Here is a 27,038-nt window from a genome sequence, read left to right as displayed (position 1 = left end):
ACCTGCTGGGAAAGTGTGCTGAGCTGGGGAATGGGATTCACTCAAAGTGGATCTCTGCATTCGGTGGCAAACACACAAATTGGAATCCAGTCTTCACCAATTCTCCCTGCAAAGCAGCTAGGCATAAGGAGAAGAGGGACCATTCCTGAAGAGGAGCAGCAGGTGGAGATTGCTTAGCCTTTCCCTGCACCTGGAATTCCCAGGGGTACATCTTCTATGTTGGGCATGGGGAGGGAGCCACAGTGAGCAACAGGAGTGACAGGTGGTTATTTCCTGTCCAGGTCAGTTTTGGTTGTCTTAGTTCAGAGTTTGGTGTGTTAGTCCCCATTTGTGCATCAATCCAATATTTATTATTTTTTGAAAAAATACATTATTTTTTGAAAGTATTGGAACTGCATTTTTCTACATGTGTATTTGTGTAGGCATTTTAACCTAAAAATACACATTTTGTGAATTTTCAGAAATGAGCATTGGTATCACAACATTTGGAGATGTGCAAAAGCTAAGGAGAATGACATTTTGCTCTGTGTGAATCAGGGTCTGCTTGCTTAAAAATGCAGACAATACAAAGCCTCCTCAAGTGTGGGAAGAGTGACACAGACACACACGTACACTTCCTGTGGCTTGTACACATTGTTCCCCCACCACCCCCACTTTGCCACAGAGAAGCTGTAGCGGGGATTCACAGAGTCACACAGAATTTTTTTATAGTTGCACCTGACAGGAGTAGATGATAACAGGTTTCTAGACTGTTGCATTTCCCAGGGACTGAGCTGTGAAGTTTATTGCTGGGTTGACAATGCGAATAATCTGACACTGTTGTTTTATATTATTTTGTAATTTATGGCTATTGTGTGGTGTATGTATGTTACGTTGTTTATTATGCTGTGACACTGTAAACTGCCCTGGAGCTTTTTGACAAAGGATGGCATATAGATTTATTAAATAAGTAGTTCACCAGCAGAGAATGTCGACTGGCTCATGAATACTTACTCAAATGGGTTTGGCCGAAGGCCGTTCCTGCCATTCTTGCCAAGCTTCCCACCTTTTTCCAGGGTCTTCAGCTTTTCTTCTACGCTCCTAACTTTTCCTTCCATATCGCATACTTGAACAGGCGTCTTTCCTTGATCACCTTTCCCATAATCAAACACAAAAAGGAAGCAAAAAAGGAATAGTCTCCCATTAGGGACTACATTCCAGGCTACAGGACTCCTTACTCACACTGTGAAAGCAGCAGAAAAGGCGCAGATTCTGCATCCAGATAAACTCAGGTTTAGTTTTTTAAAAATAAGGTCCCAGCTTTCATATGTAAACATATGTCCAGAAACATAACCTGAGCCTCAGAAACTCTCAGGAGTCCAGGGGTCCAGGAAGGTTTCCAGTGGTCAAGGGAGGCAGGGCCTCAATGTCCTGCACAGCTCTCTGTCCACAGAATAAATTATCCATACTTTAGCTGGATTTCTCTGGATAATTGGGAATGGTTATTTTCTTTGGGGAAAGGGCATGCTGGTTTTCTTTTTGCAGTGCATATAGCCCTGGTTATAGTAGCTCATTAGACAGCTTTGATCATTGTGTGTCTTAAGACAAACCTCTGCTGCCACTTCTCCTTGGTTAACAAACTCATCATTTTGTCGTATTTGGTTTGCCTTCTTCCCCTTCCACTTCCTGCCATAGGACTGCTCGATGCACGTCCCTGCACATGCACACCCACCTCTTTCCTCCTCTCTCCCCCCTCTAGGTGCATACAACAGCCCACCACCTGCCCTCAGCGTTCGTTCCACGCACAGGCCTGGTATACCCAGAGGAGAAGCCGCTGGACCATGAGATGATAGAGGGAGTGGGGGGTGAAAGGAATTTGAATTAGGTGAAATGAGTACTTCCACCTATGATTCCCCATACAAGATCTTTCAGGTCTCCATGCCCTCCTGCTCTCCAGACATGGATGGGCTAGCTTATAGCCAAGGCTTTGGCAAAGCGAGGAATTGGTGAACAGGTGGCGGAGAGCCAGTGTGGTGTAGTGGTTAAGAGCGGTAGTCTCGTAATCTGGGGAACTGGGTTCGTGTCTCCGCTCCTCCACATGCAGCTCCTGGGTGACCTTGGGCCAGTCACACTTCTTTGAAGTCTCTCAGCCCCACTCACCTCACAGAGTGTTTGTTGTGGGGGAAGAAGGGAAAGGAGAATTTTAGCTGCTTTGAGACTCCTGAAGGGGAGTGAAAGGTGGGATATCAAATCCAAACTCTTCTATGAAATATGGTTATATAACCCAGATTGCTTATTGGTGGGTTCCTCTAGAGGGCTGATTTATTCAGCATTCACCCCAATTTGATTATACAAAGCTTATGTGACAGTGAGACTATATCTTGTCTTCACTGAGCATTCTCCCTCCCATCAGATGTCAAAGAGATAAACAACTACCTGACCTTCAGAAGACATCTTAAGGCAGCCCTGTTCAGAGAAGTTTTTAATGTATGACATAAAAGTGTATTTTTGGTCTTTGTGGAAGCTGCCCAGAGTGGCTGGGGAAACCCAGCCAGATGGGCGGGGTACAAATAAATTATTATTATTATTATTATTATTATTATTATTATTATTATTATTTGTTCATGATGCAGTTATACGACAATGAGCATTCATCCTGAATTCATCCCAATTTGCTTGTAAGGCTGTTTAGAAGTTTCCCAGTTAATCACCCCTTCATTCCTCACTTTTCAATGAATTACTTGAAATTTTCCAAGAAAATTTCAGCTGCACACCAGCTTGGGGCCCTCTGTGCTCCGGGCTGCAAAGTTGGTTTTCTGGGGAGGAGGTGCTGCCATGGAAGAATGGGCCTGGGCCTGCTGGACCTTTGGGTTCCACAATTACATCTTCTAAAAAGAAGCAAGCTTACCTGTGAAGTAGAAATGATATGCAGACATGTCCGGAAGGGATGTGTTGTGGACACCCCTATTAAAGGCATAGGAGACCCTATAAAGCACATTTGGGCCATATTGAGAAGAATTTTCAGTTGTAATGGGACAGTACAGGGTATATGCCTGGCTAGTCAGGCTGAAATTCGTTTGGGACTTCCCATAGGTGATCTTCAAAAGACTGTCATGCCGAAACCAGTGCAAACAGATGCGATAAGGCCCCAATTGTTGTGGCAGAGGACACTCCTTGGATCCTGTAAAACGTCCACACTGAATTTCTGGAGTGAAAGGTGCCCTTAGGATCAGTTTCTCTGCACTGTTTACAATGCTGATGCCGTCGCTCTGGATTTCATAGCTGATATTGCTTTTCTTTGTTTGATTCCTGGTTGCACAAAACTGGAAGTCTCCTTCATCGCCGCTGATCCCACAAATACCTGCATCACAGACATCCCCCAAACAACACAAGACATTGTATCAGGACATGAGAAAAACACCCAGAAGTATTTGCATTGACTGTATTATTAAAACAGAAGTCCTAGGTTATATAGGAATGTGGAAGGGATTAGGGCTGGACAATATATCCATATATCATCCCAAACCAGTTTGAAGTCCATATTGTGATATCAGTTTCATAATTTTTGACCTGGCAGCTTATCATGAATCATGATGTGTATTTATGCTATGCAAAAATCACAATGTGGGAAAGACTGTGAAGCCAGTCAATGCTTCTACATCCTTATTCCAGACATCATGATATTTTGGTATATTGTGTTGTTTAGCCAGTGACATATGACGATGCTGAAAGCCAGATATCGACCAGCCCTACAAGGGATTCTTAGGGCTCATCCACAGTTAGCTTCTCCCCAGCACTTTCTAGGTATAGGTCCATGATTTAAAGCACCATGTCCAAGTGCTTTGTTGTTGCTCCACAAAAGCCATTCTTTGACGCTGAATTGGAACAAACGGCAATTTGGGTTTTCCGTGGAATGCCATTTGCTCAGATTCATCAGTAAAGAGTGGGTTTTTATGGGGAAAGCGCCAGGGGTGGCATGGGGGACACTTGGACATGATACTTTAAAACACAGACCTGTGCCTAGAAACACAGCACAAAAGGAAGTCTGGATGAGCCCTCAGTTACACAGTTACATCAACCAGCAGCACTCTGGAGAGGACTTTCTGCATTAGCATAGAATCATAGAATAGAATCATAGAATCATAGAGTTGGAAGAGACCACAAGGGCCATCGAGTCCAACCCCCTGCCAAGCAGGAAACATTTAGGACACTTCCGGTTGACCTGTTTATCGAGCCTTCATCCCGATTTCTTTGCACCAAGTTTGTGGGGAGGTTAGAAAATGTCAGATTTTTTTTCCAGCATTCCTTCTGATTTTTATTAAAGAAAAAGTTATATGATGTTGCATTAAGCACTTTCCAGTGCATTTCCTGATCACAAAAAACCCCACACCTGATTTGGTGGAGGGATCAAATTTGTTGCCCCAGAGTCCCGTATCTATTTTTAACTGACACAACCTGAATTTGCTGGGATGCGATTGAACCCCCCACCTCCAAAATAGCAGCATTGGAAGAAGCCTCAGAATTCCAGGAAGAACCCTGACACAAGGTGGTAAATGCAGGGAATCATTTTACTGTGAGGACAGGGGGGTGCGGCCTGATTGTTCCATGAATAGTGGTAACAAGACATATACATTACCTTGGGACTGGAAGAGGAGAGGCAACAAGAAGAACAGCATTCTGAGTGATTCTGAAGACCTTATTTTACAGTCAGGGTCTTACAACGACAGAGGGCTCCCCTCAAGCTTCTCCATGCGGCCCCATGAACACTCTTGTCTTCCTCAGCCCAGCTGGAAGTGCCAGCAATCGTGGAAGTTAAAAACTCATTGCCCCGAGTCTGCAAAGGGAAGGGAACATTGTAAAGAGTTCTGGGTTTTGGAATTACCTACACCCTTTTAAAATGATGCTCTTGGTAGCTTCATTGGCACAATATGCAGTTAAGTGCTTTCAATCCCCACTGACATTGGGTGCTTAACCTTTCCATGGAAGCAGGGGTGTGTGGCACTATAATCTAGATGCGTGTTTAATGCATGCAGAGGGTTAATTTTATGAATTGACCCTGAAATCCTAAACATGTCACCACAGAAATGGGATCCACTGAGTTCCACAGGGCTTTCCCACAAGTACACTAACTTTCCTCTCACTGAACTTCAACACAACTTTGCTTCTGAGGAGGCATATAAAGAATTACGCTGTCAGTATAGTTTAGCCTTCCCCAACCCAGTTCCCTCCAGATGTTTTGGACTACAACTCCCATCAGCCTCAGCTAGCACAGCTGTGCTGGGTGGGGGTTACTGGGAGCTGTAGTTCAAAACATCTGGAAATCACCAGGTTGGAAATTCTGGCACAGTCCCATACAGTCCCAGGGGCTCCCCTCAGTTCATAGGGCTGGAGGCTCCTCAACTCTGCTCCATCAGGGCAGTCCTTCTCATGCTGAGAACCTCAGACTGAGGGATGCATCCAAGAGGTGAGTTTTTCCCTTCCAAAAACACACTTCAGCTTCTTTCATAACATGTCAACCATGCCCAGTCTTGGAATAACTTGGAACCAGGAGCCCACGTTTCAACTCCCCACCCACTGTCAAAGGGCATCCTTCCATTAGCCCCACCAGACACTAGCGGTAAGTTTATGGAAGCTGTAGGCAGCTTTTACAAATAAATAGAAATCTGTCTGGTTCCAGTCTGAGTCAACCATACAGACTGTGCATGGAATGACAACATCAGTGCAATGGGAACGAGATTTGTACACTGTTCCTTGGGGCTGCCTCCCCCTCCCATTCTGGCCCCACAATCTCCACCCTGACCCCGTTTGCAATGCAGACAGGTGTGATCAAAGACTTCCTGGGGTGCAAATATACAGCAGTGGTTAACATGCTGAGAGTTAAGGTGGACAGATCTGTCAAACCAGCTTTCGTGCAGTTGCTTATGTTTCCAACCTCAAATTCAGCTCTCTACATTTCTGCAGCAGTTTGTGCTTTTTAAAGCCCTAAACAGCCTTGGCCCGGTATACCTGAAGAAGTGTCACCACCCCCATTGTTCAGCCCAGACAATGAGGTCCAGCGCCGAGGGCCTTCTGCGAAAAGTGAGGTTACAGGAAACCAGGCAGAGGGCCTTCTCGGTAGTGGCACCCGCCCTGTGGAACGCCCTCCCAACAGATGTCAATGAAATAAACAACTACCTGACTTTTAGAAAACATCTGAAGGCAGCTCTGTTTAGGGAAGTTTTTAATGTTTGATGTATTTATCGTGTTTTTAATATTCTATTGGGAGCCGCCCAGAGTGGCTGGGGAAACCCAGCCAGATGGGTGGGGAATAAATATGTTGTTGTTGTTGTTGTTATAAAAAATAAGTCTTCACAAAAGTTTGTTAGCATCTTACATCACATTTCTCCTAAAATTGATTTTTATATACAGTTTTGCCTAATATAATGCATCAATGCATGCATTCTCGTACACACTTTTGGCTGGAGGCCTGCACCACAAAATTCAAAGAAGTGCAAATATGAAACATTGCAGTGTTTTGGTTTCTGAATTGTTTCAGGAAGTGCAAATTAGGTAGATTCACATTAAAATGCAAATCCAAACCAAATCCACCCCCATCTGAGATTAAGATTCAGCTCCTTGCTGGCAAGCTTCCAGTTTCCTGTGGGAATCAACCAAAGGGAATGTGCAGGTCTGGGAAATGTTATGTAACCAAGGGTTGAGCCATTCCAAGGTTTACAGATTATGTCACAGAAGATAACTAAAGCAAAAATGTGTACCCAGTTTGATGGGAAACGTGATGTTTCAATTTGACACTCGGAGAAAACACACATTCCCTGAAATAAACAAACAACTGCATTCAGTAGTACTAGACTTGGTCAATACTAGACTTCCAGCACAGGTTTGGAACAGTGTGGACGAATGTTTGCATGAGGTGTGTGATGTCCTCTGTTCTCTAACCTTCCATTTCACCCAGTCTTTGGCCCCCCTGGTGCTAGCATGGTAATTTAAATTGGTGCAAGAATTTGGATCCACTCGATTCTTTCTATTTATTCACCACATATCTTGGATGTGTGACCATCTCACACTGTGTCCGTGCATCAAGAAGTACGTCATGTGCAAATATGCTCACTAAGGAGTTGATGAAACCATTCCATAAGGATTATTCTGCATGTAATTGTCAACAACCAGGAGAAAAGCTTTCATAATTTCTTGACAGATATTCAGAAGAAGGATGCTTTAGAGATGGAGGATGAAGCCACAAGAATCCCTCTCTGTATTATCTGTGTCTGCTGGACTGCAACAGCTTTGGTTTCTTGAGATCCCTGGTAGGGAATCATAGAATTATGGAGTTGAAAACGTCCCCCAAGGGCCATTAAGTCCAACCCCCTGCACATCATAAAGCAATCTGGCTGGATTGCTTTCTCATTCATTAAGGCCAAGATAACTTCGTCAGAATAATAAACTCCTTGCAATACTGACTTGATGAGAAACAGGGGCATTGTTCAATACAGCTACCTTCAAAATGGTGTTTGTGGGCAAAACTAAAAGCAGATCATACATAACATTGTTTCACAAGGTGATAGAGCCTGTATAGAAATTGACTAGATGTTAGTAATGAATGCAGCCTATTGCTTGCTTTCCCTACCCCAGTATCAGAATGAAACTTCACATTTTTCATAAATTTCAGAAGACATTTTCACTTTGATTGGCACATAGAAATAGAGTATTTGTGGGTGTGGGAAATTTTCTTGCTGCTGCAATGTTGGCAACAGGAATTTCCCAAGCTTCTACTGCCATCAATGAATGCAAATCATTTGATATGAAAGCATGTCAGTGAAACTTTAGACATTAGCGGAAGACACAAGATTTACCCACTTTGGAAGAATGGCAGATGAAGCTGATTGACTGTATGGGACTGGCAGAAATGACTAGCAGAATCCGTGACCAGGGAGAAGAGTCGGCAGAAGAAGACTGGAAAAAATTTAAGGACTATTTACAAAAATATTGTAAAATTAAGGAATGTTGAATGATGTTGGACTGAAATTAAGTGGTTTCAAGCTGTAATTATGATAAAATGGTTTTCTTTTTGTAAGCAAGAATTTAAAGTTATAATAATCTAAGATGTTGGAGAGAAAATAAGGTGTTCCTTTTTTCTTTTTTTTTCTTTTTAAGCTGTAATGCTTTGAGATAAGGATTTGCTGTATAAATAACTTGAACTGGATATACAAGAAGGGGAGGTGTGAGGAGGTCCGGGAAATAAGTCATGAGAAAATAAGTTGTGAAATTTATGTGTTTTTAATGTTTTTATGTTTGCTTTTTTCTTTTTGTTTGTAAAAGATTGGAAAATCTAATAATATTTTTTTTAAAAGAAACTTTAGACATTAGCGACTCAGAATGCACCATCACTTTTTTGCTAAGCAAAACTTGGTCTTTTAACTGTTCACTCATGCAACATATCAGAAGCTCATTGTATATCTTCTAATCATCCTGGAGCACTGTTCCCACCCAGATGTAGTTCATTTGTGGGACCAGTGGAGGTGCAATGCTGGCACCTTGCCAAGCGCATCAGCAAACTGGGAGTCAGTCGTGGAGATGTGCGCTCGCTCCCTCCCTCCCTGTCCTGTCCCCGAAGTGAACCCAGCTCCCTTTGCAAGATTAATCTCATGTCACACTTGCACCAATGGAAACCATGGTTAATGCAAACCCATATCACTTGCCAGCTTCTTGGTTGGGCTCTTCACTTTCTCTGATCAAGACTAAAATAGAAGTTTCCTCAACTTGCCAGTTATTAGGTGTGCACGTGGCTTTCTAAAAAGTCAACAGCACTTTCTTCTCTACTTAAGACATTAAGAACCCAACAACCCCAAATACACCTCCGTTTTGGAACGTTTCGGCTCCCAAACACTGATAACCTGGAAGTAAATGCTCTGATTGTTGAACATTGTTTGGAAACCGAACATACGATGCAGCTTCTGCTTGAGTGCAGGAAGCTCCTGCAACCAATTGGAAGCCGAACCTCGGTTGTCGAACATTTTGGAAGCCGAACAGGCTTCCGGAACGGATTATGTTTGACAACCAAAGTTTGACTGTAGCGGGATTTCACAGTCTCATCCCTGCCTCCCTCGGCACTGCATCCTGTCTATCCTGATGTCTGCTTAAGCATCAGTTTGTAAGCACAGGCCCCTCAATTCCTCACAGAGCCATAAATAGCAAACTTGAGTGGATCACCAGCTTGGACCCAACTGTCTGCTTCCCTTCGCCCCTCTTTAGAGGTTTTTGGGTTCATCTTTGATTTCTATCCACTTATGCAACTGCGTTCACTGATAACCTCAGAGTCTGTTGACCTCTCTTTCTTGGCCTCTTCCTCACTCAAAACTTCAGACTGTAGCACCTGTGTGGCAGAGACCCTGCCCTTTCGATTATGTTTCACTCTAGAAACACGGTGCCATAAATAAGAAATAAAGATACTGAGCATACGTTGGCAAAATTATGTATTGAAAGATTAGCCAACAGGAATGACTTATTTTAACAAGTGGGGATCCATTCAAGTTCATAGGATTCCACAAGCAAGAAGTCAGGTGCCCTCACTTCTTGCTGCTGTTGGGAAACCCCTCGCTTAACTGTCAGAACTCACATGCCCTCTCTTCATGCTGTTGTTTGGAAATCCTTCTTCTCACTTGCAAGTGCTGCCCTGTCAAAAAGGTGCCCACAAACGGGTTGCAGGCGATAACGCTTCAGTCACGAGGCTGGTTTCCCATTTCCCCCACTACTTTCCCACGGCTTTCTAGAGCACTGCTAAATCACATGGGCTCACTTGCCATTTGAATTTGGGGCACATGCTAAATGCCCCATGATGGATCACAAAACCCAAAGGCTGGAAGGAAGAAGGGTGCTGAGGAAGAACAAGAGTACCCTCTCAGGGCTTTCCAGCAATGTAATGATCTCAAGAGTCAGATTTCAACAAGTGAAAACCACATCAAAAAGAAGCTGGGGTTTCCCCATCAGCACTAAAGTGGGGGCAAACAAATTAGACTTTTGCAGGCGACAAATGGGGTGGAAAAGGCTGTGCAGCTTTCACCCCGACTAAAAACTATTTTGGTTTAGGCAAGCACACCTAGAGATATGTAAAGTTGGTATATATTTTCATGTATTATTTTATAATGAATATTTTTAAACTTTTGATTTTATTTGGTGCTGGCCTTTAAAGCCTTAAACGGCCTCGGCCCAGTATACCTAAAGGAGCGTCTCCACCCCCATCGTTCAGCCCAGACACTGAGGTTCTCCTCCAAGGGTCTTCTGCTGGTTCCCTCACTGTGAGAAGTGAAGTTACAGAGAACCAGGTGGAGAGCCTTCTTGGTAGTGGCGCCCTCCCTGTGGAATGCCCTCTCATCAGATGTCAAGGAAAGACAACTATCTGACTTTTAGAAGACATCTGAAGGCAGCCCTGTTGAGGGAAGTTTTTAAGGCTTGATGTTTTTATTATGTTTTTAGATATGCTGTAAGTCACCCAGAGTGGCGGGTATAAATAATAAAATTATATTATATCATCATCATCATCACTGATATTTCTTGGGGGGAGATTAACTTGCCATTAACTTTTATTGATAATTTTAATGTATATTTCATTTTATGTAAACTGCTTAGAGGTTTTACACCATTCAGTCGTACACAAATTCTGTTTAATTAGTTAACCAATTAACTGAGCGTAACAAAATAATATAAATAAAAATCAAGAAGAATTAACCAAAACTGCTACAATTTAATCCAGGGGACCCTGTAGGCACATCTGTGGCATTAAGCACTGAGTGATGATTTAAAACAACCAGGTATAATTGCTACATACATTACTACATGTGCCCCCCCCCCATAATTGCTCAAAATGCACATACAAGAAGGCCACTTAGGTGATCCCTCACAGTTGCAGGATGTGTGCCAATACTGCAAGCACATGAGGAGGGCTGGATGCCTGCCCCACTGCTGCTCTCCTTGCAAGCGATTCTCTTCTCCTATCTCAGGAGAAGAGATCTTGTTATCAGCAGGCGATTGGGCAACTCCAGAGGAGAATGTTTACCAACTTCTTGTTCTAAGGTAAGTCCTGGAATTGCAAATTCTGGACACAGAATTTTGGCATGTACCCCTTGACAGCTATCTCAGTCCTTTTTCCTGTAAGTATCCTGAAATAGAAACCATGGGAGCACGGCTGAAGAAACAGGCCAAAAAACAATGTTCTTCTGGACCAGGGATGGGAAACCTATGGTCCTCCTGATGCTCCTGGACCACAACCTCCATCATCGCTAACCACTGGCCATGCTGGCTGGGGCAGGTGGGAGTTGGGAGCCCCAGAATGCTTGGAGAACCAGAGGTTTCCCACCCCTGGTGTAGACAACATTGAGTTAGATGGAACAAAAGACTGACTAAACATAAATCAGATTTCTTACATTCAAGTGGGGCAACTATTCCTAGCTAGGACTAAAGAGAAGGTCTTCTCTCAGAGCTTCCTGAAGAGAGGAAGGTTTGAACTCTAGCATAGGAGTCAACCACCAGGGGCCATGGGGACTTTGGCCCCCCCAATAAAATATCTGAGGGGGCTGGGCCCCCACAAAGTTGATGGGCATTCCCTTTCAAATGGTGTGTGCCCTGTATCATGCGATCGATTACGCAGGGCGGGGCTTACCCGGGCCCCCGCAATATTTCATTCAAGTTGGCATCCCTGAACTCTAGTGAATCTCCATGGGAAGGAAGAGGTTCATGCAAGAAATGGCATCAGCAGCTTGAGTGCTTCTGCCAATGTAGCGGTGACTCTCTACAGGAGTCAGCATGCAGGACTGCATTACTCAGCTTTCAGAAGAAGAAAGCCACAGCTCTGTGGAACAAAGCACCCCTCTCTTGCAGACAGGCCAATGCTCTGTACAGCTCTGGAGGAAGCAGCTTCTTCTGCTCCTATTTACACCCCAGCAAGGTAAAATCGGGGGCTGAGAGCAAGCCACATGACCACAACACCGGCAGTAGTGATGCCGGCCCTGCACCAAGTTCAGCAGAGATGAGGATCCTGAGGCCCTACAGAAGGCCTACCAACTCCTGTCATCCCTGATCACTGGTCATGCAGGCTGCTAGGAGTCCAGCAACACCTGGAAGGCCACCGGTTGCCCACCCCACGATATGTTTCAGAAGTCGGGATAGTCCTCTCCAGAAGAACAACTGAGGGTCTACTTCAATGGAAGGTGGAATGTATGAGCAATGAGAGAAAATGGTTAAGAATCTGGGGAGACACCCGAAAGCTCAAGCCCCAGAAGAGCTGGAAAATAATCTCTTGGGCTGTGCATCCTACAGGAGTTCAGGTGGTGTGCGGAGTACCCAGTTTTACTTCTCCTTCAACGTGGTGAAAAAGAGAAGCAGTTTGGGGTGGATGACGCTCATTAGTGCAGGTAAGCGAAGTTCTGGCTAAGGACTTGGACAAGCTTCTCTTCTCCCCCCACCCTCTGCCTCTGCCTGTCTCCAACCAGCCTTGCATTAGCTCTGCTTGCACCTACCTAGCTGAGCTCATGGTGCAAAGACTCAGTGTTAATCCCTTCTGCATCCCTGGCCTTCCAAATAAGGCCCAAGCCAGCAACTCCTGTTGAAACTGGAGCAAACAGCTCCTCCTCACCCAGCAGAAAAGCATAAATTCGGAGACAGAAATGTCAAATGAAGAGAGAAAAGAGGTGGGTGGGGAGAAGAGGCAAGAGTTCGGCAGATAAGAGGACTTTTCTGCACAAACTAGTCCTTCAGTTTAGTCAGGATAAAATAGGACTTGAGTCGATCTCTGCAATCAGGGCACTGCCTGCCAGCCAAACTCCATTAGACTCTTTTCAAGTGTAATAATTTCATGCAGGGTCTATCATTCCTGTAACAACTTTTTTCTTTCTTTTATACTTGCCCTGCTGAAGTATGCTTGCCTTCCCAAACCTGATGCCCTCCAGAAGTTGTGGACTGCAACTCCCACCAGCCACAGCCAGCACTGATTGGATCCATAGTCCAACAGTATCTGAATGGCATCAAGTTGGGGAAGGCTGTGGGAGGCAATGTGTATCCATGATGGGTGCAAAAACCAAGCCAGGGCTCCAAGACAGCTGGTCCTGAGATGCAGAAGAAAACAAGGGGAGGAACCAAGCAAGGCCATTCAAAGCACCAGCCTGAGCTGAGTGGGTGGTCTTCCTCACGGCTCCCCTTCATGGATCCAAGTGTCCTGGGCCAACCATGCTCAGGAGGGAGCCTGTGGGCAAGGCGCAATGGGGGAGAACCACAAGAAACAGCCCAAAGGGGCAGGTTGTGTGTGTGGAAGAGAACTCTGGCCTGAGATGGGCAGGGAGAGGAAGGCTCCATCCTTGTGAGTCACCAAGGCAGGGAAGGGGTTAACCTCCTGCATCAATGGGACAAAGCCACAGAAAGAGAGTCAAAACATGCTCACTGCTCCTGGTACGACAGCAGGCAGGAGGAAGCATAATATGGCCACATCTTACACAGGGGTTCGGTTCCAAGTGTTCTGCATGTACGCTTCAGGTTACAGACTCCGCTAACCCAGAAATAGTACCTCGGGTTAAGAACTTTGCTTCAGGATGAGAACAGAAATCGTGCTCCAGCGGCGCAGCGGCAGCAGCAGGAATCCCATTAGTTAAAGTGGTGCTTCAGGTTAAGAACAGTTTCAGGTTAAGAGGAGACCTCCAGAACGAATCAAGTACATAACCAGAGGTACCACTGTATATGAAAATCGTGTGTACCCAAGCTCTTGGAATAGGCTCCTTCTGGCAGCCAGCAGATTTGCTCCAGTGCCACTCTCCTCTGGGGCCATACCACACAAGCTAGACCATTGGCAGCTGTCATAGGAGGACATCATATCTTGTGCCAGCCAGTTCGCTGTGGTTTCTAGAAGCTTTCCTGTTCTTAGAAACCAAACAGCATCCAGACCAATATGCGTCAAAACTCACCCTGGCAGCAGAAGCGCAGGCACACACTTGTGGCGGGAGCAGTCTTATCTCAGAAGGTCAGGCATGGCTTCCTCCTTGGCCATTTCTTTATTTTCTGCAGCCACACATCCTGGAACGGACGCAGAACAAACAGCCTTATCTCCACCCTAAGCAGGCTGTTCCAAGCAGGCCTTGGGGTATATTTAGAAGGCACACCAGCCAGCCCCTTACTTCAACGGGCTGTGCTAAAGAGAACAATAGGACATTATAAAAAGAAGTCTCTGCTTAGTCAGAGAGAGAACTGAGTGCTCCCCAGGGGGATTAGATAAGCAAGGGGAATGCCGCTGCAAATGGCACCCTGCCTCCCCCACCTTCCTGTCCCTATGAGCTGTCCTCCTATGATGTAATACTCTGGAAACAGCAGGTAAAGCCCCAGGAAGCCCCAGGGGCCGGCCAGGATGCCCAAGAGGGTGGGAGGAAGAATCCAACCATGTTTGCATTTAAACTAGGAACCACCTAATTTGAACGGAAATGCAAATATCCTTGGAAATTCAAATGTCTACTAATATTGCAATGCAAGCGTTAGGGGAGATGTGCATGAAAACACTCATTATCAGTGAAAATAGCATACAAAAATGCATTATATTAGGGAAAGACTGCTACAAATATGTGTTTATTAGGATAAATTAGCACTAAAAGGGTGGTGAATTTTCATGATTTAAAAAACAAGCAAACTGCTGCAGAAATGTGGAGAACTGGGCTTAATATTAGGAAACGGAGAGAACCAAAATGGACAGGTTTGCCCATCCCTGGTCCCCCACTCATTCCTCCCTATAATTCTCTTTTGATTCGCTTCTAGGGTTTGGGGCTATACGTGCTGCAATTTCCAGCAAAAATTGAACTGTCTTAGTGGAGAGGTGGTCAGAGGAACTGTCTGCTTGCATGGGGCATCAAACTATCAAATTGCTCTCTGTTGTGTGATCCCAGGCAGAGTTACACGGAGGAGCTGGACAGGCACCAGGAAGGGGCAAATCTGTAGGATCAATGACATCCATTACAAGAAGATCAACCCAGCAATCCTCTGTTACAAAACCAGAGGGGATCAGCTTCCGCAGACATGCCAGTACCCAGAACCCTCAGGAATTTGGGGCAAATGCAGCTTCTCCTCATCTCTTAGTGCTGAAGCATGACAAGCCTGTCCCTGTCAGATTCCCCTTGCTCTCCTTCACCTAACAGAGAGCAATTGGATAATTCAGTATTTTGCTTTCTGGTATTTGTTTGAGATTGCTGGCTTTGTGGGGGTTTTTTGGTACTATTTTGTGCCTTTATATTATATACTGCCTTGAGGTTGAACAGCAGAAGATAAATCCAACAAATGAAATAAAGTGAAGTGCCCATCGCTGAAGGAGGAGCCCATGAATGCAGACTTCCCCACCCTGCTGCCCGCCAGATATTCTGGACTGCAACTCCCACCACCCCGTTTCCAACTGCATTTTCTCCCTTACCCACCTCAAAACTCTCTTTATAAAAGAAAACGTATGTCAAGGAACCTCCCACACTCCCATACCCAGCTTGAAGACAACTTAACTCCTCTCCTTAGCCAAATAACTTTCCGGACTGACAGAATCCTGCTGAAAGAAGAACGAGGGCAGGGCAGGTTCCCTCCTAACGAAAAATTCAGAGGTTCAATTTAAATGGGAGATTCTTTGTGGAAAGATAAAAAGTGAGGCTGCCCACCATACTTTTGGATCTCCATCGTTCTTCTGCTTCAGCTGCAGGGCAGTCACAAAAGCACACAGAATTAAGGGAATTTGGCATGAATGCTCTGCCTGTTCTTCCTAACTTCTCCAGCAGTTCTTCTGCTGTAAATGAAAGCCACGGGTCTCAGGACCCCACAGCACGCCTTGCAATCCATACCATATTCAGTGTGAAATTCTGCTTCTGAAGAAAAGGCAGAGGAGGGGGAGTCCCTACCTTCTGCCATTCACTTGATTTTCCGCCTGTTTCAGCCTTCCTCCTTCAGGATAAACCGATTCGCACACAGTGTTATAATAGAAGACTGAACTTTTGAAGACACCTGTGCGCAATTTGCACCAAGGAGTGGCCACAACTGGTTTGCTCACAAAGCAAGCAAGACTTGGGGCACCCTCCCTGCCAAATGTTGCTCATCTTGCTGGGTGACCACGGTCAGAGGCGCTTGCCACATGACAGCTGTTCTGAGGGGCAGCTGGAAAGCTGGCAACTGCATCCTGCGTGGCCATTCCCTGTGGAAAAACCCACCTGGGGAATGCTCCAGGCACCCTTTTAGGAAAGAGGGCGAGAGATAAAGCCAAGGATTGGGAATCATTTCTCAGCCAGAGAGCCGCACTCCCTTCTGGGCAATATTCTGAGGGCCACATGCCAGAGGCGGGTAGACCAATTATTTTTAATTCTACCCTTGTGTAGTAGTTAGTTTCTACACACACCTACACAGAGAGAGAGAGCGAGCTCTTCCTCTCTTCCTTCCAGGCCAAGCAAGAAGCATCGTCAGAATTCAGGGACATATTCCAGCCAGGCAAAGACTAGGTGGGAGGCAGTGAAGTAGGGCTGGTCAGGTGTGTAGAATTCTGGGTGGAATTCTGACAGAGAGGCCTGGAAGGTGGCATTTGGACCTGAGGATCCCATACCCCTCAACTGGCCCATTTTAAACGAAACATCCTAGAAATTACAGAAGACACCCTGGCTTCCAGTTGGCTCCTGGGATGTCCCGCTTTGGCTCCCACAAGAGCATGGCCCTGAAAGACATGTGTTTTAGGGCGCCATGCTCTTGTGCAAGTCACATGACTTGCCCAAGAATGCAGCCCCAAAAGACGTGCATCCAGGTTTACCTCCCGGGCATGTGGGAGGGCATGGGATCCCCCATCCCTGAGATTCGCAGAAAATTGAAACGGAACAGTAGGCCAGTGGTGGTGTAGTGGTTAGAGTGTTGGACTAGGACCTGGGAGACCTGGGTTTGAATCCCCACACGGTTTAGCAGGACTGTGTGGAGGAGAGGCTTCTTGCGACCCTCCCACCCTATGGCTGTTTGCAGCCTTGCTGCATCCCGACCTCCCCGCCCCCTCCTCTCCCTTCAAAGCACTCGCTGAAAACCTGGATCACAACCAAATATGTAACATTTTGCAGCCACAGCCTATTCTGTGCAAGAGCTGTGGGGCCGGCCTGTGCTAGTGTGTGCATGCAAGTGATGGGGGGGGAGAATAAATTGGGGGGAGGCAGGGAGAGAGATGTGAGGAGACTACCTGAATGCAGACAAAACCTAAAGGGACACCTTTATGGCTGTAAAAGCACTCAAGGAACCAAAGCAAAGTCTGGCCTACAGGGAATCCCAAGGGCCAGACAGAGATTCCTGGAGGGCCACATTCAGCCCTGTGCTAAACAGATATGGGACTGTGCCTTCCTCTCATGTCAAAGTTGCAGCTGTGTTTGTTTTTAGATCAAGTGGTTTTTCAATGTTTGGGTTCTAGATGGAGAGCTATTTTAGAAAACAACCACACAGCCTCCCCTATTCCCCAGCTGCCTCGACTAGCAGTCACTGCTCCCAGTCCCACTCCAAACCACGTTGCACGGGTGGCTGCCCAGCAGCTGCGAGGCGAGGAAGGCTGCATGTGCAGCTCTTGGGCTCCTGTCAACTTGCCCTCTCTGACAGCCTTCGGAAGGGAAGCAGCAAGGAAGTGCTCAAATGCCTCAGGCAGGGTGCCCTCTTGGGAGACCAGATACAAAGGAAAAGTGGCGGTGGCGGCAGTGGGGGGGGGAGCAGGAAAGGGAATCCCAGCAGGAACTGCTTCCCTCACCTCGGACTGAAAGCCCAGAGGAAAATCCCCTCTTCAGAGTAACTGCAAATGAAGAGGAGGCCTGTCACTGTGTTTCGCTCCTTAGCTCCTGTCTCTGCAAGCACCCCCCCCCTTTCTCACAAAGATGAGAAAGGAAGAATGAAACTGCAGACAGGGCAGACAGGAGGGCTCCACTGCAGCTGGGAGAAAGGAACTTATTGGCGCAATCTCCAACTGAGCACTGCCCTTTTCTTCCTGCCAGGCACCAAGGCAGAAGCGGGGTTACTTGCACAGCATGTAATCATAGAATTGTAGAGTTGGAAGGGACCCAAAGGGTCATCCAGTCCAACCCCCTGCAATGCAGGAATTCTAGGGGGCCAGCTCACTTCATGGAGGATAAGGCAACCAGTAGCTACTGGCTGCCATGGCAATGTTCTCCTTCCACTGTCGGAGGAAGCTTGTTTCTGAACGCCAGTAGCTGGGATTCACAAGCTGTTGCCCTCAGGTCCTGCTTACAGGCTTCCCCTTTGGAGTGTCTGGCTGTCCACACTGTAAGAACAGGATGCTGGACATCATGGGGTCCCTTTGCCCTTATCCAGCAGGGCCTTTCTGCTGCATCTGATTATATCTGATTACGGTTATTTATTTATTTATTTGCCGCAGACAACCGACATAATATTCAGCCCACAATGAAGGCTCACAGCAAAGGGCAACACAATTCATTAGATACTAATAAGCGCTAATTCTTGTTGGAATTATTTCTACCAGTAACAGCAGACTTCTCCAAGCAGATACCTCCCCCAGCATGGGAGTTGTAGTCCAAAACATCTGGAAGGTAACAGCTGGGGGAGGGCTGAAAGAAGCTACTTAGATCAGTAATACCACACAGTGGATACCACACATCTCAGACTTGGTACTGGCTCCCATCCCAGGCTGATCAAGCCGTGACCTAGTCTTTGCCAAACTTTTAAATAGCAGAGAGTACACTTCTGCTATTTAATTGTAGCTGCAGACAGGCTCCACTCAGACACCCAAAAAGTTCTAACTTTTAAAATATAATGGCTGTCTGCTTTCGAAGGAGCCAAGGACCTGTGTTTATTTGCAACTCAAAAGAAGTATCTCCTTCAACTGGAGTAAGATCGGAACGGCAGTTCTCAGAGGTACAGGAGGCAGCCTCCTAGGACTAATTCTGTTGCCTCTTTGTGGCCGTTACTGAAAGCTCCAAGTCATACTTGGCACCTGGTGAGTGCTGAACGGGAGGAGGCAAAGCCAGAACAACAAACCATACAGGGGTGCAGTTGGCAGCCTCTTCTTCTGGGAGTGGGAAATTTGGTTGGATATGATCTATTAATTAAATTTGGTTCTCACAATGCACTAGCAAATCTTGTCCAACACGCTGCTGGGAAATTATTATGCTAATTCTTTAATATTTTGGCAACCTTTTGCCTTGCAAATGAATCGTTATCCCAGGGTTGAGGTGAATGGACTCCTTGTTTGGGGTGACAAATTGCTCTGCTAGGAAACGAAGTGACACTTTCTGTTAGCATCACAGAAAAACATCACAGAAATGCCGTGTCACCAAGCCCAACACGTCACTCTCGTGAAAGCATCTAGGAGTCGGAAACAAAGTGCATTGAACCATCTTGCATTAGAAGGAAGCCAGATCTCAGCTGCGTGAAGAATGATCTTGCTAACACGCTGTCTGAAAATAGCAAAATGACAAAAAAGTAAAGCAGCTCTCGCCAAAAGCAGAGGCAATAACTACAAACAGAGGGTTAAAACTGCAGGGGAGAGACACAAGAACCAACTCCAGAACTGAAGTAGGAGACCAACTTCAATGTCCAATTTCTGGGAGCGAATGGGACTATTCCTCTTCCAAAGGAACACAGACCACATTTCTCATCCTATCTAAAGGCAATGAAAGGGGAGGCTGATGGACCCTGCTCCATTTCCCACTCCATGTCAGCCACTTCAGGGCACACGTGTGGGAGCTTCTCCTGAGCCAAGTGTAGTGCTGGACTTGTCAAACCAGAACTTCAGGAGACATTCCTGAGGAGCGGAGCATAACATTGTGTGGGAGGATGAGGCTGACATCATGCCTTGTGTCACACAGACAATGTGGTTGGCACCCACTATGGTCAACATCTGCTGCTTGGAAAAGACAAAAGTCAGCCACTCAACCCACTGGTCACAGTGACGAAGAGAAACCCTGAAGTACAAGTCAGCAAGGAAACAGACTTGGGTTAAGGAAGATGGGGCAAAAAGTCCCTCTCCTCTTCTTGTCCACTCCTGTCCACCTCTTCCTCCACCCGCTGTGTTTGAAGATGCACATCAATGAAATATCTCTCAAGGGGCCAGACTGAGTTCATGGGCTGCCAGTTGCCAGCTGTATTTCCCAGTTGTTTTGGACTACAACTCCTAGAAGCCCCAGCCAGCATGACCCAGTGCCATCTAGAGGGCACAAAAGTTAGGGAAGGTACTGAAACTCCTCATGACAGGAACAGGAAAGGCCCAACATCAAACAGTCAGGTCTCCTGCTGGAGGATCTCATCCCTCTGCAACAAGAGGGAGCACTGGCCCATGTTTCATAAATTATAGCTTTCAGTGATGCAGTCAAGCTATGTTCCAGTTCTCAGTGAGATGGCCAACTCTAGGAATGCTCCTCCTCCCTCCCTCCCACCTCCCTGCACATACAGGAATAAGATGGCAGAGAGAAGGTGCCAATTTTCTACATGAAGTGAATGCTTTTTGTACCGAGGTGCATGTCATCATATACCTGCCCCACCTGCAGCCTGAAGTGGTACAATCCAGGCCCAGCTTGACCAACTCAGAAAGGCTAAAAGCTTCTCTCCTTCCTATAAAGCTTGGCAGTTGACTATCTTCTCTTACCATATAATAAAAAATGTAAGAGTGTCATCATGCTGCAGTTTGCTTGGCTACAGATAGGTGGCACTGTGAAATGCAGCATGATGACAACCTTCAAAGAGTTGCTGGGCCATTGTTGGAGGGCAGTGGCAGTCAGCCAAGGTGAGCCACAGAAGAAGAGTTGCAACATGCTGGGGCAGTTCCTCAGAAACCCACCCAGCTCACTGACACCATCATTTTAGCCCTCTTCTATGATCAGGATGGCTGCTGAGGAGCTGTCCCTACCTGCCACCACTCTTCCTCCGCAACTCACCTGGGCCGCTTCCATCTTCCTCACAGGAGAAGATTTAAAGGGGAGAGGCTCTGTACAGCTCACCTGGGCTGTCCCACTTTCCTCCTTCTCACAGGAAAAGGTCTAAAAGGTGTGGGGAGGGGGCTTCTCTGCAGCTCACCTGGACTTCCTGCCACCACACCCCTTCGCAGAAGGTCTAAGAGGAAGAAGGCTTTTATCTATCCTTCATGCCTTTCAAGCCATTCCCTCCTGCACTCTGTTAATGCTCAGAGGCACCTGATTTGGTGGCTTTCTCACTTCTGCCTCAGGCAGCTGCCTTGAAATCCATGGTGGTAGTGGCGGCAGCAGCAGCATGAGGTGAGATGAGGAAGGTCAATGGGTTACTGTGGAAAGGAGAGGGAAGGGGGAGCAAAGGCTAGGGGGGCTGGCAAGTGGGGGTAGAGGAGTTGATGAGGGAAGGGAGCAGGGGCACAGCCCCTAGTTGGTACACAGAACTGCGCATTTTAACAGTGCCATAACTGAGGTCCACATCACACATGCAATATACATCACGGAGGATGCCAAACGAACTCAGGTATCAAGTGGCAGGTACCCATTTGGGGAAACATAGTTTGCCCAATGTAATTTATGAAAGAGGGCATAACTAGAGGTGTTGGGAGCATGAGCCAGGTTGGTTATGGCAAATACCTATAAAAGTAGAAGGGAAAGAGGGACTTTAAACACAGCACCAGTGGATGAAAGGGGGAGGGGAGAATTGAGCTGAAATAACTTTTCTCCGCCTAAACATTATTTTCAATTATGGAGCTCAACCAGGTGGAAACCAGATTTTTTGGAGGGAGGGGGTGATGCAGGCAAGGAGTTCAGCTGCCCCTGCGTTCAACCAAGCTGTGCTTTGCAAGCCCTCATCCACCCCACCTCCTTCAAAAAGAATCAGCATTGACCAAATTCTGACTCAGGGGTCTGCTCTCATCACATCTAATCCAGTCCTTAGAATGCACCACACTTAGTGTGTGTGTGCTTGTCTCTCTCACATATGGTGGTGAAAGCTGAAAGCCACAAAACAGTCTTTGTAAATGTTTGAAAACTCATAGATACTCAGGTGACCTAAATATTGTCAGCTTAAAATCACTGTTATGATCGAGCAGCAAGGAACCACCTCTCTGTCTGTAGAACTTCTAGTGTTCATCTAGGACTCACAAGACACAAATGTCAACATTCACCACACTCTGGTCATTGAGCATAACCTGTATCTAAGGCTGTGTGCAAACACTTAAAGCACATTTACTTCCCCCCAAAGAATCCTGGGAAATGTAGTTTGCTATGGGTGCTAGGAAGTGTAGCTCTGTGAGAGATGAACTACAGTTCCCGGGATTGTTTGTGGGAAGTAATGGGTTTTAAATGTATGGTGTGTACGCAGCCCTAAGTGTGTGGATGCAGTAGTCAAAGACTCTAACCAACACACTACACTGCACCAGCTAACCAGAACAGCATGGTCTCAGACTCTGGACTTGAGATGTGACCCTCTTTCCAAGACAGCTGGTTGGAATTGGAGGTTTTTAAGCAGACGCTGGGTGGCCATCTGTCAGAGATTCCTTACCTATGATTCTAGCACTACAGAGGGTTGAGCTAGATGAAGTTTGGGATCCCTCCTACTCTGCAATTCTGATTTTGCAAATTACTGTACTATATATCTAAGGCTGCACGCACAACATACATTTAAAGCACATGATTTCCTCCAAAGAATCGGGAGCTGCAGTTTGCGAAGGGCACTGGGAACTGCAACTGTGTAAAGGGTAAACTACAGTTCCCAAGATACCGTATTTTTCGCTCTATAAGAAGCAGCAGACCATAGGAAAACAAGGAAAAAAATATTCTGAATCCCAGAAGCCAGAACAGCAAGAGGGATTGATCCCTCTCACTGTTCTGGCTTCTGGGATAGCCGCGCAAAGCCTCTTCAGGGCAGCAGGATGAAGGCTCCCTGCTGCTCTGAAGAGGCTTCGCACGGCGAAGCTAGGACAACAAGTGGGATCGTTGTGCAGCGATCCCCAGTGGCGTAGCGTGGGGGGTGCAGGGGGGGCCGGCCGCACCGGGTGCAACATCTGGGGGTTAGGGTTAGGGGGCACAAATCCACGGGTTAGGGGGCGCAAATTACTTGCCTTGCCCCGGGTGCTGACAACTCACGCTACGCCACTGGCAATCCCTCTTGCTGTTCTGGCTTCTGGGATAGCTGCGCAGCCTGCATTCGCACCATAAGACGCACACACATTTCCTCTTACTTTTTAGGAGGGAAAAAGTGTGTCTTAAAGAGCGAAAAATACGGTACCTATTTTGAATGTAAGAAGCAAACACAGCCCAGCACAGCAAATGTTACATGTTGGATAGACCAGCAGATGGGGGGGGGGGTGTCCTTTGGGAGGCATATACTGTAGCAATCCCTTCCAGTAACGCCTTAGAGACCAACTAAGTTTGCTATCGGTATGAGCTTTCGTGTGCATGGTATCTGAGGAAGTGTGCATGCACACGAAAGTTTATACCAATAACAAACTTAATTGGTCTCTAAGGTGCTACTGGAAGGATTTTTTTTATTTTGTTTTGACTACGGCAGACCAACACGGCTACCTACCTGTAACTGTAGCAATTGGTTACCCAGGGTCTCTGATCTGGATTCAGGGTCTTCCTACCTCTCCCCCCCCCCCCGCGCCGCACCCCCCCCCATTTAGTCTCCCTTTATTACGCATATCATCAGTCACTTTCCCCAGTGCTAAAGTAAAACAGTCAAATATCTCTCTTTAGCTCACTTCCCGGCACCGTATGAACAATTGCCGGCGCTTTGGCGGAGAACGCCCGGACCTCAGCTGCACAATGCAGGTTATGAGCCCAGTGGGGATTGAATGCCGTGCTAGTGATTAAGAATTGAAAATTGGAGTGGGGGCGGGACTCACACACATGAATTTTGCATTAATCAACTGAGGAGAGCAAGTGTGTACATTGAGGGGGGTCCGTGGGGGGGGGTCCTTTCGTCTCGCTGCTTCATAATGCCATGACTGGCTTCTCACACACCCAAACAAAGAGCAGTTCTGAGCTGAAATTGAAGCAACTACCTCCATAGGACTGAATAATCCTATTTAGGTTCCCACCCCCATTTATTTTACTTATCTATTTAGAATTTCACCCTGCTCCACCTTGAGGGCTGTCTTAAGTTATTACTATTTGTTTGAATCCCGATTAATTTGCTGCTGCTGCTGTTAAAAAGACCCAAAGCAGTTTACAAAGGATTAGAACGGTACAAAACAGGAGATGCCGCAACTGTATAAAACGAAGAAAAGAAAGTCCCTAACATACCCACTAAAATATAAAAATAGACTACAGATTTCACAATGAAATTGGCCATGAGGCTACTTACAGTCTTTAGGCTGAGGCATGAATGAGTTCCTGTTCTGACCACATCACAAAGTGATTGGTCCTTCCCTAGTGTAGCTATGGAAACCAGTTTGCATTCGTTGTCTGGCTGGTGAATACTGATAAGTACATGGTCCACCCCAAGTATTTAAACATTTTGAAACGACATTTCTTTTTGAAGGGCGAGAAATGCACCATAATCCTATGCAGACTCCCAATATTGGGAAGAACTGTCTGGTGGTAAGAGCTGTTTGACAGCGAAACAGACTCCCTCAAAAGGTGAACTCTCCTTCACTGGACATTTTCCAAGGTTGGTTGGCCATCTGTCAGGGCTTCTTGAGCTGTGATTCCTGTATTGCAGTGGGTTGTACTAGATGTCCTTTGGGGGTCCCCTTCCAACTCTATGTAATTCTATGAACTAAAGCATGCCTAGGACTTCAACGTTTAAAACGCTCACACCTCTTCAACTTCCAAACGAGGCTTTCAAAGCCCTACTTTGGCTGGATCCTGCCCACGACATTCCAAGATGCCTGCCACCCTTAATCGGAGGTAAACCAGAAATTGAAATCAACCCAAATCCCAGAGACTTTACGGTCGCAGTGGCGAGGCTGCCATCCTAAAACTCAGTACATAACAGAACCCAAGACAACAGGAACAGGATCAGGCTGCTCAAAGCATAGCGCAGCCTCCTAGAGAACAATTCCCCAGGTTTCGCGTGGCGAAAGGTGCTCTGGGATCAAAACAGACTTGGGCACGGCTTAATCATTACACGGCTGCGCGCAATTAAACTGAACGGCTTTTCTTATGCAAGCACAGGCAAGGGCAAGGTGGGTGTGACCTGGAGAGAAATTCGACATGCCACCCACCCCCCTTTCTCCGTTTCCACCGGGATTTGAAGGCTTCTCTTCGGCTGCAAAGCACAGCGGTGGCGGGGGGTGGGGACGAATCAAGCACGCCAACCCCCCTCCCCTGCTCGGTTTGCTCCGCGATTGCCATTTCCATTTAAAGAGGGGGGGTTGAGAGTTAATTTAAAGGGGGGGTTTGAGAATAATTAACTGCAATGCACGCAATTAGGGGCTCGCGCGCACTTACCCCACTGAAACAGACGCACCGGGCAACCCGATTCTAAGCCTGACAGAAGGCGAGCGCGGAACCCCAGCGAGTAAGCGCGCACACAGCCCGTCCCCGACGTCCAGCGCGCGCCCCCTTCAACCGGCTCACCTGCTGCCCGCCTGCGACGCGCCTCGCAAAGGGTGCACGGAGGAGGCGGAGGAGACGCTGGGCGCGGCGCTCTTCGGCGTGGGGAAGCCGCCCGCCTGCCCGCCCCTTCGGAGAGAGAAAGAGGCGTCTCCAGCAGCCGCGGCCCACCTGCTCTGGCGCGTCTCCTTGCGCTAGGGCTGCTGCTGCTGCTTCTCCGCGCGTCCCGGGGCTGGACTTTCCTCTTACGCGCTTCTTCTCGTCTGCAGGGAGTGGAACAAGGTCCCTCGCTGACGGGGAAAGGATGACTCGTCGGCGGCCGCGGAGGTGGCAGCGGCGGCGGCGTCTGGGTGGGTGTTTCCCCCTCCGGGGGCACTCGATCCCCGCACGTGTTCGCTCGTCACTGATCGGGCTTTTTCAGACTTGCGAAAGGAGAGCGCCAATGCCGAGCATGTGCAGAGTGCAGTGGGGCCAGCAGGGTTTGGGAGCTTCACGAAAGGAGATTGAGAGAGGAGGCCCTCAAGTGCCGGAGGAAGGGAAGAGCCCCCAATCCCTTTCCCTGTAAGATTACAGGATCTAAAATGACCCCCGGGTGCTGGCTCTGTCAGCCCTCCGACTCCTTAAATGTAAGAATCAATGTGAATTGCTCTGGAACCAGTGCAGGGTGCGCTGCGTTCTCCGCCCTCCCACGCATCTAGTGGGAATAAATTCATGGTTGATGCTCAGCCAACGCAAGGCATGCTCAGTGCAGACTGACAACGGCCCCGTGCTTTAAATGAGAATAGATCCATGCTCCCAAAGCATGTGCAGAGTGCATTTCCCTCCCCGTCGCACAACAGGGATGAGGTTCAGTCAAGGGGTTTCTTTCTGCAAGATCTGCCCAAGAGAACATCCTTGGCTGGCTGGTACGTTTAATGCGTTCCTTGCTCAATCAGTGAACAAAGCACTTTGCAAAATTTCATAAACAACCTCACCCCAAACAGGCAGGTCCCTGCCCCAAAGAGTTTACAATTTTAATTTCTACAGTGAAGAAAGACAAGACAGAGGGAGAAGGGTTTAAGCAAAGCAGGGGAATGACCCACTTTCAGAGAACACACATATTTAATGAATTGTGTGAGGGAATTTTTTTTAAAAAAAACTAATGACTTGTTTTAATATGAATAAAACTGTATGTGGGGGGGGAAAAACCCTACATTTCTGATAGGGGAGGGAAGCATGGTTTCTCAAGTACATGTGATGTCCAACTAGCAACATAAAAATTATCTGAGAGAAGATTCCTTCTCTAAAATGATTTGACAAGTACTCGTATTAAAAACATCAATACATTGTGTGTATATATATATATATATATATATACACACACACATATATACAAACCTGCTGCCTGTATGACTGGAGACACCTCCTTAATTGATGAAATTGTTCTGAATAGATTAAGGTGAGAATGTTTTGGTTTTGTCCTGTGGTTGTGAGGACTCAGTAATTACCAATATAAGGTGGCAATGTTTGAGGTTTTTTTTAGATCAGTCAGGGTATAAACCCCAAAGAAGCTGAATGGTGAGAGAATCAAGACAG

At 46.8% G+C, this 27,038-nt stretch overlaps 1 protein-coding gene across 8 annotated transcripts in view; it reads right to left on the bottom strand.

The window, feature by feature from the left end:
* The window catches only part of ADGRG1 (adhesion G protein-coupled receptor G1), a 40,858-nt gene extending 15,262 nt beyond the window's left edge, over nt 1–25,596 (bottom strand). The window contains exons 1-5 of one of the 8 annotated variants that reach the window (XM_082233476.1): nt 25,488–25,571; nt 13,923–14,031; nt 4,616–4,813; nt 2,888–3,340; nt 994–1,132 (exon numbers count right to left, since the gene is read on the bottom strand). In XM_082233476.1, the coding sequence (XP_082089602.1) occupies nt 994–1,132; nt 2,888–3,340; nt 4,616–4,655 (632 nt within the window). In that variant the 5' untranslated portion in view covers nt 4,656–4,813; nt 13,923–14,031; nt 25,488–25,571. Of the gene's footprint in view, nt 1–993; nt 1,133–2,887; nt 3,341–4,615; nt 4,814–13,922; nt 14,147–15,875; nt 15,895–24,270; nt 24,454–25,358 lie in introns of those variants that run through there. The other 7 variants (XM_082233475.1, XM_082233474.1, XM_082233478.1 and 4 more) reach the window with 7 other exon arrangements.
* Nucleotides 25,597–27,038: the final 1,442 nt, after the last annotated feature.

Source organism: Podarcis vaucheri (assembly GCF_965113315.1).
Source record: "Podarcis vaucheri genome assembly, chromosome: 7".
NCBI lineage: Eukaryota > Metazoa > Chordata > Lepidosauria > Squamata > Lacertidae > Podarcis > Podarcis vaucheri.
This window is presented reverse-complemented; position numbering and strand designations above follow the sequence as displayed.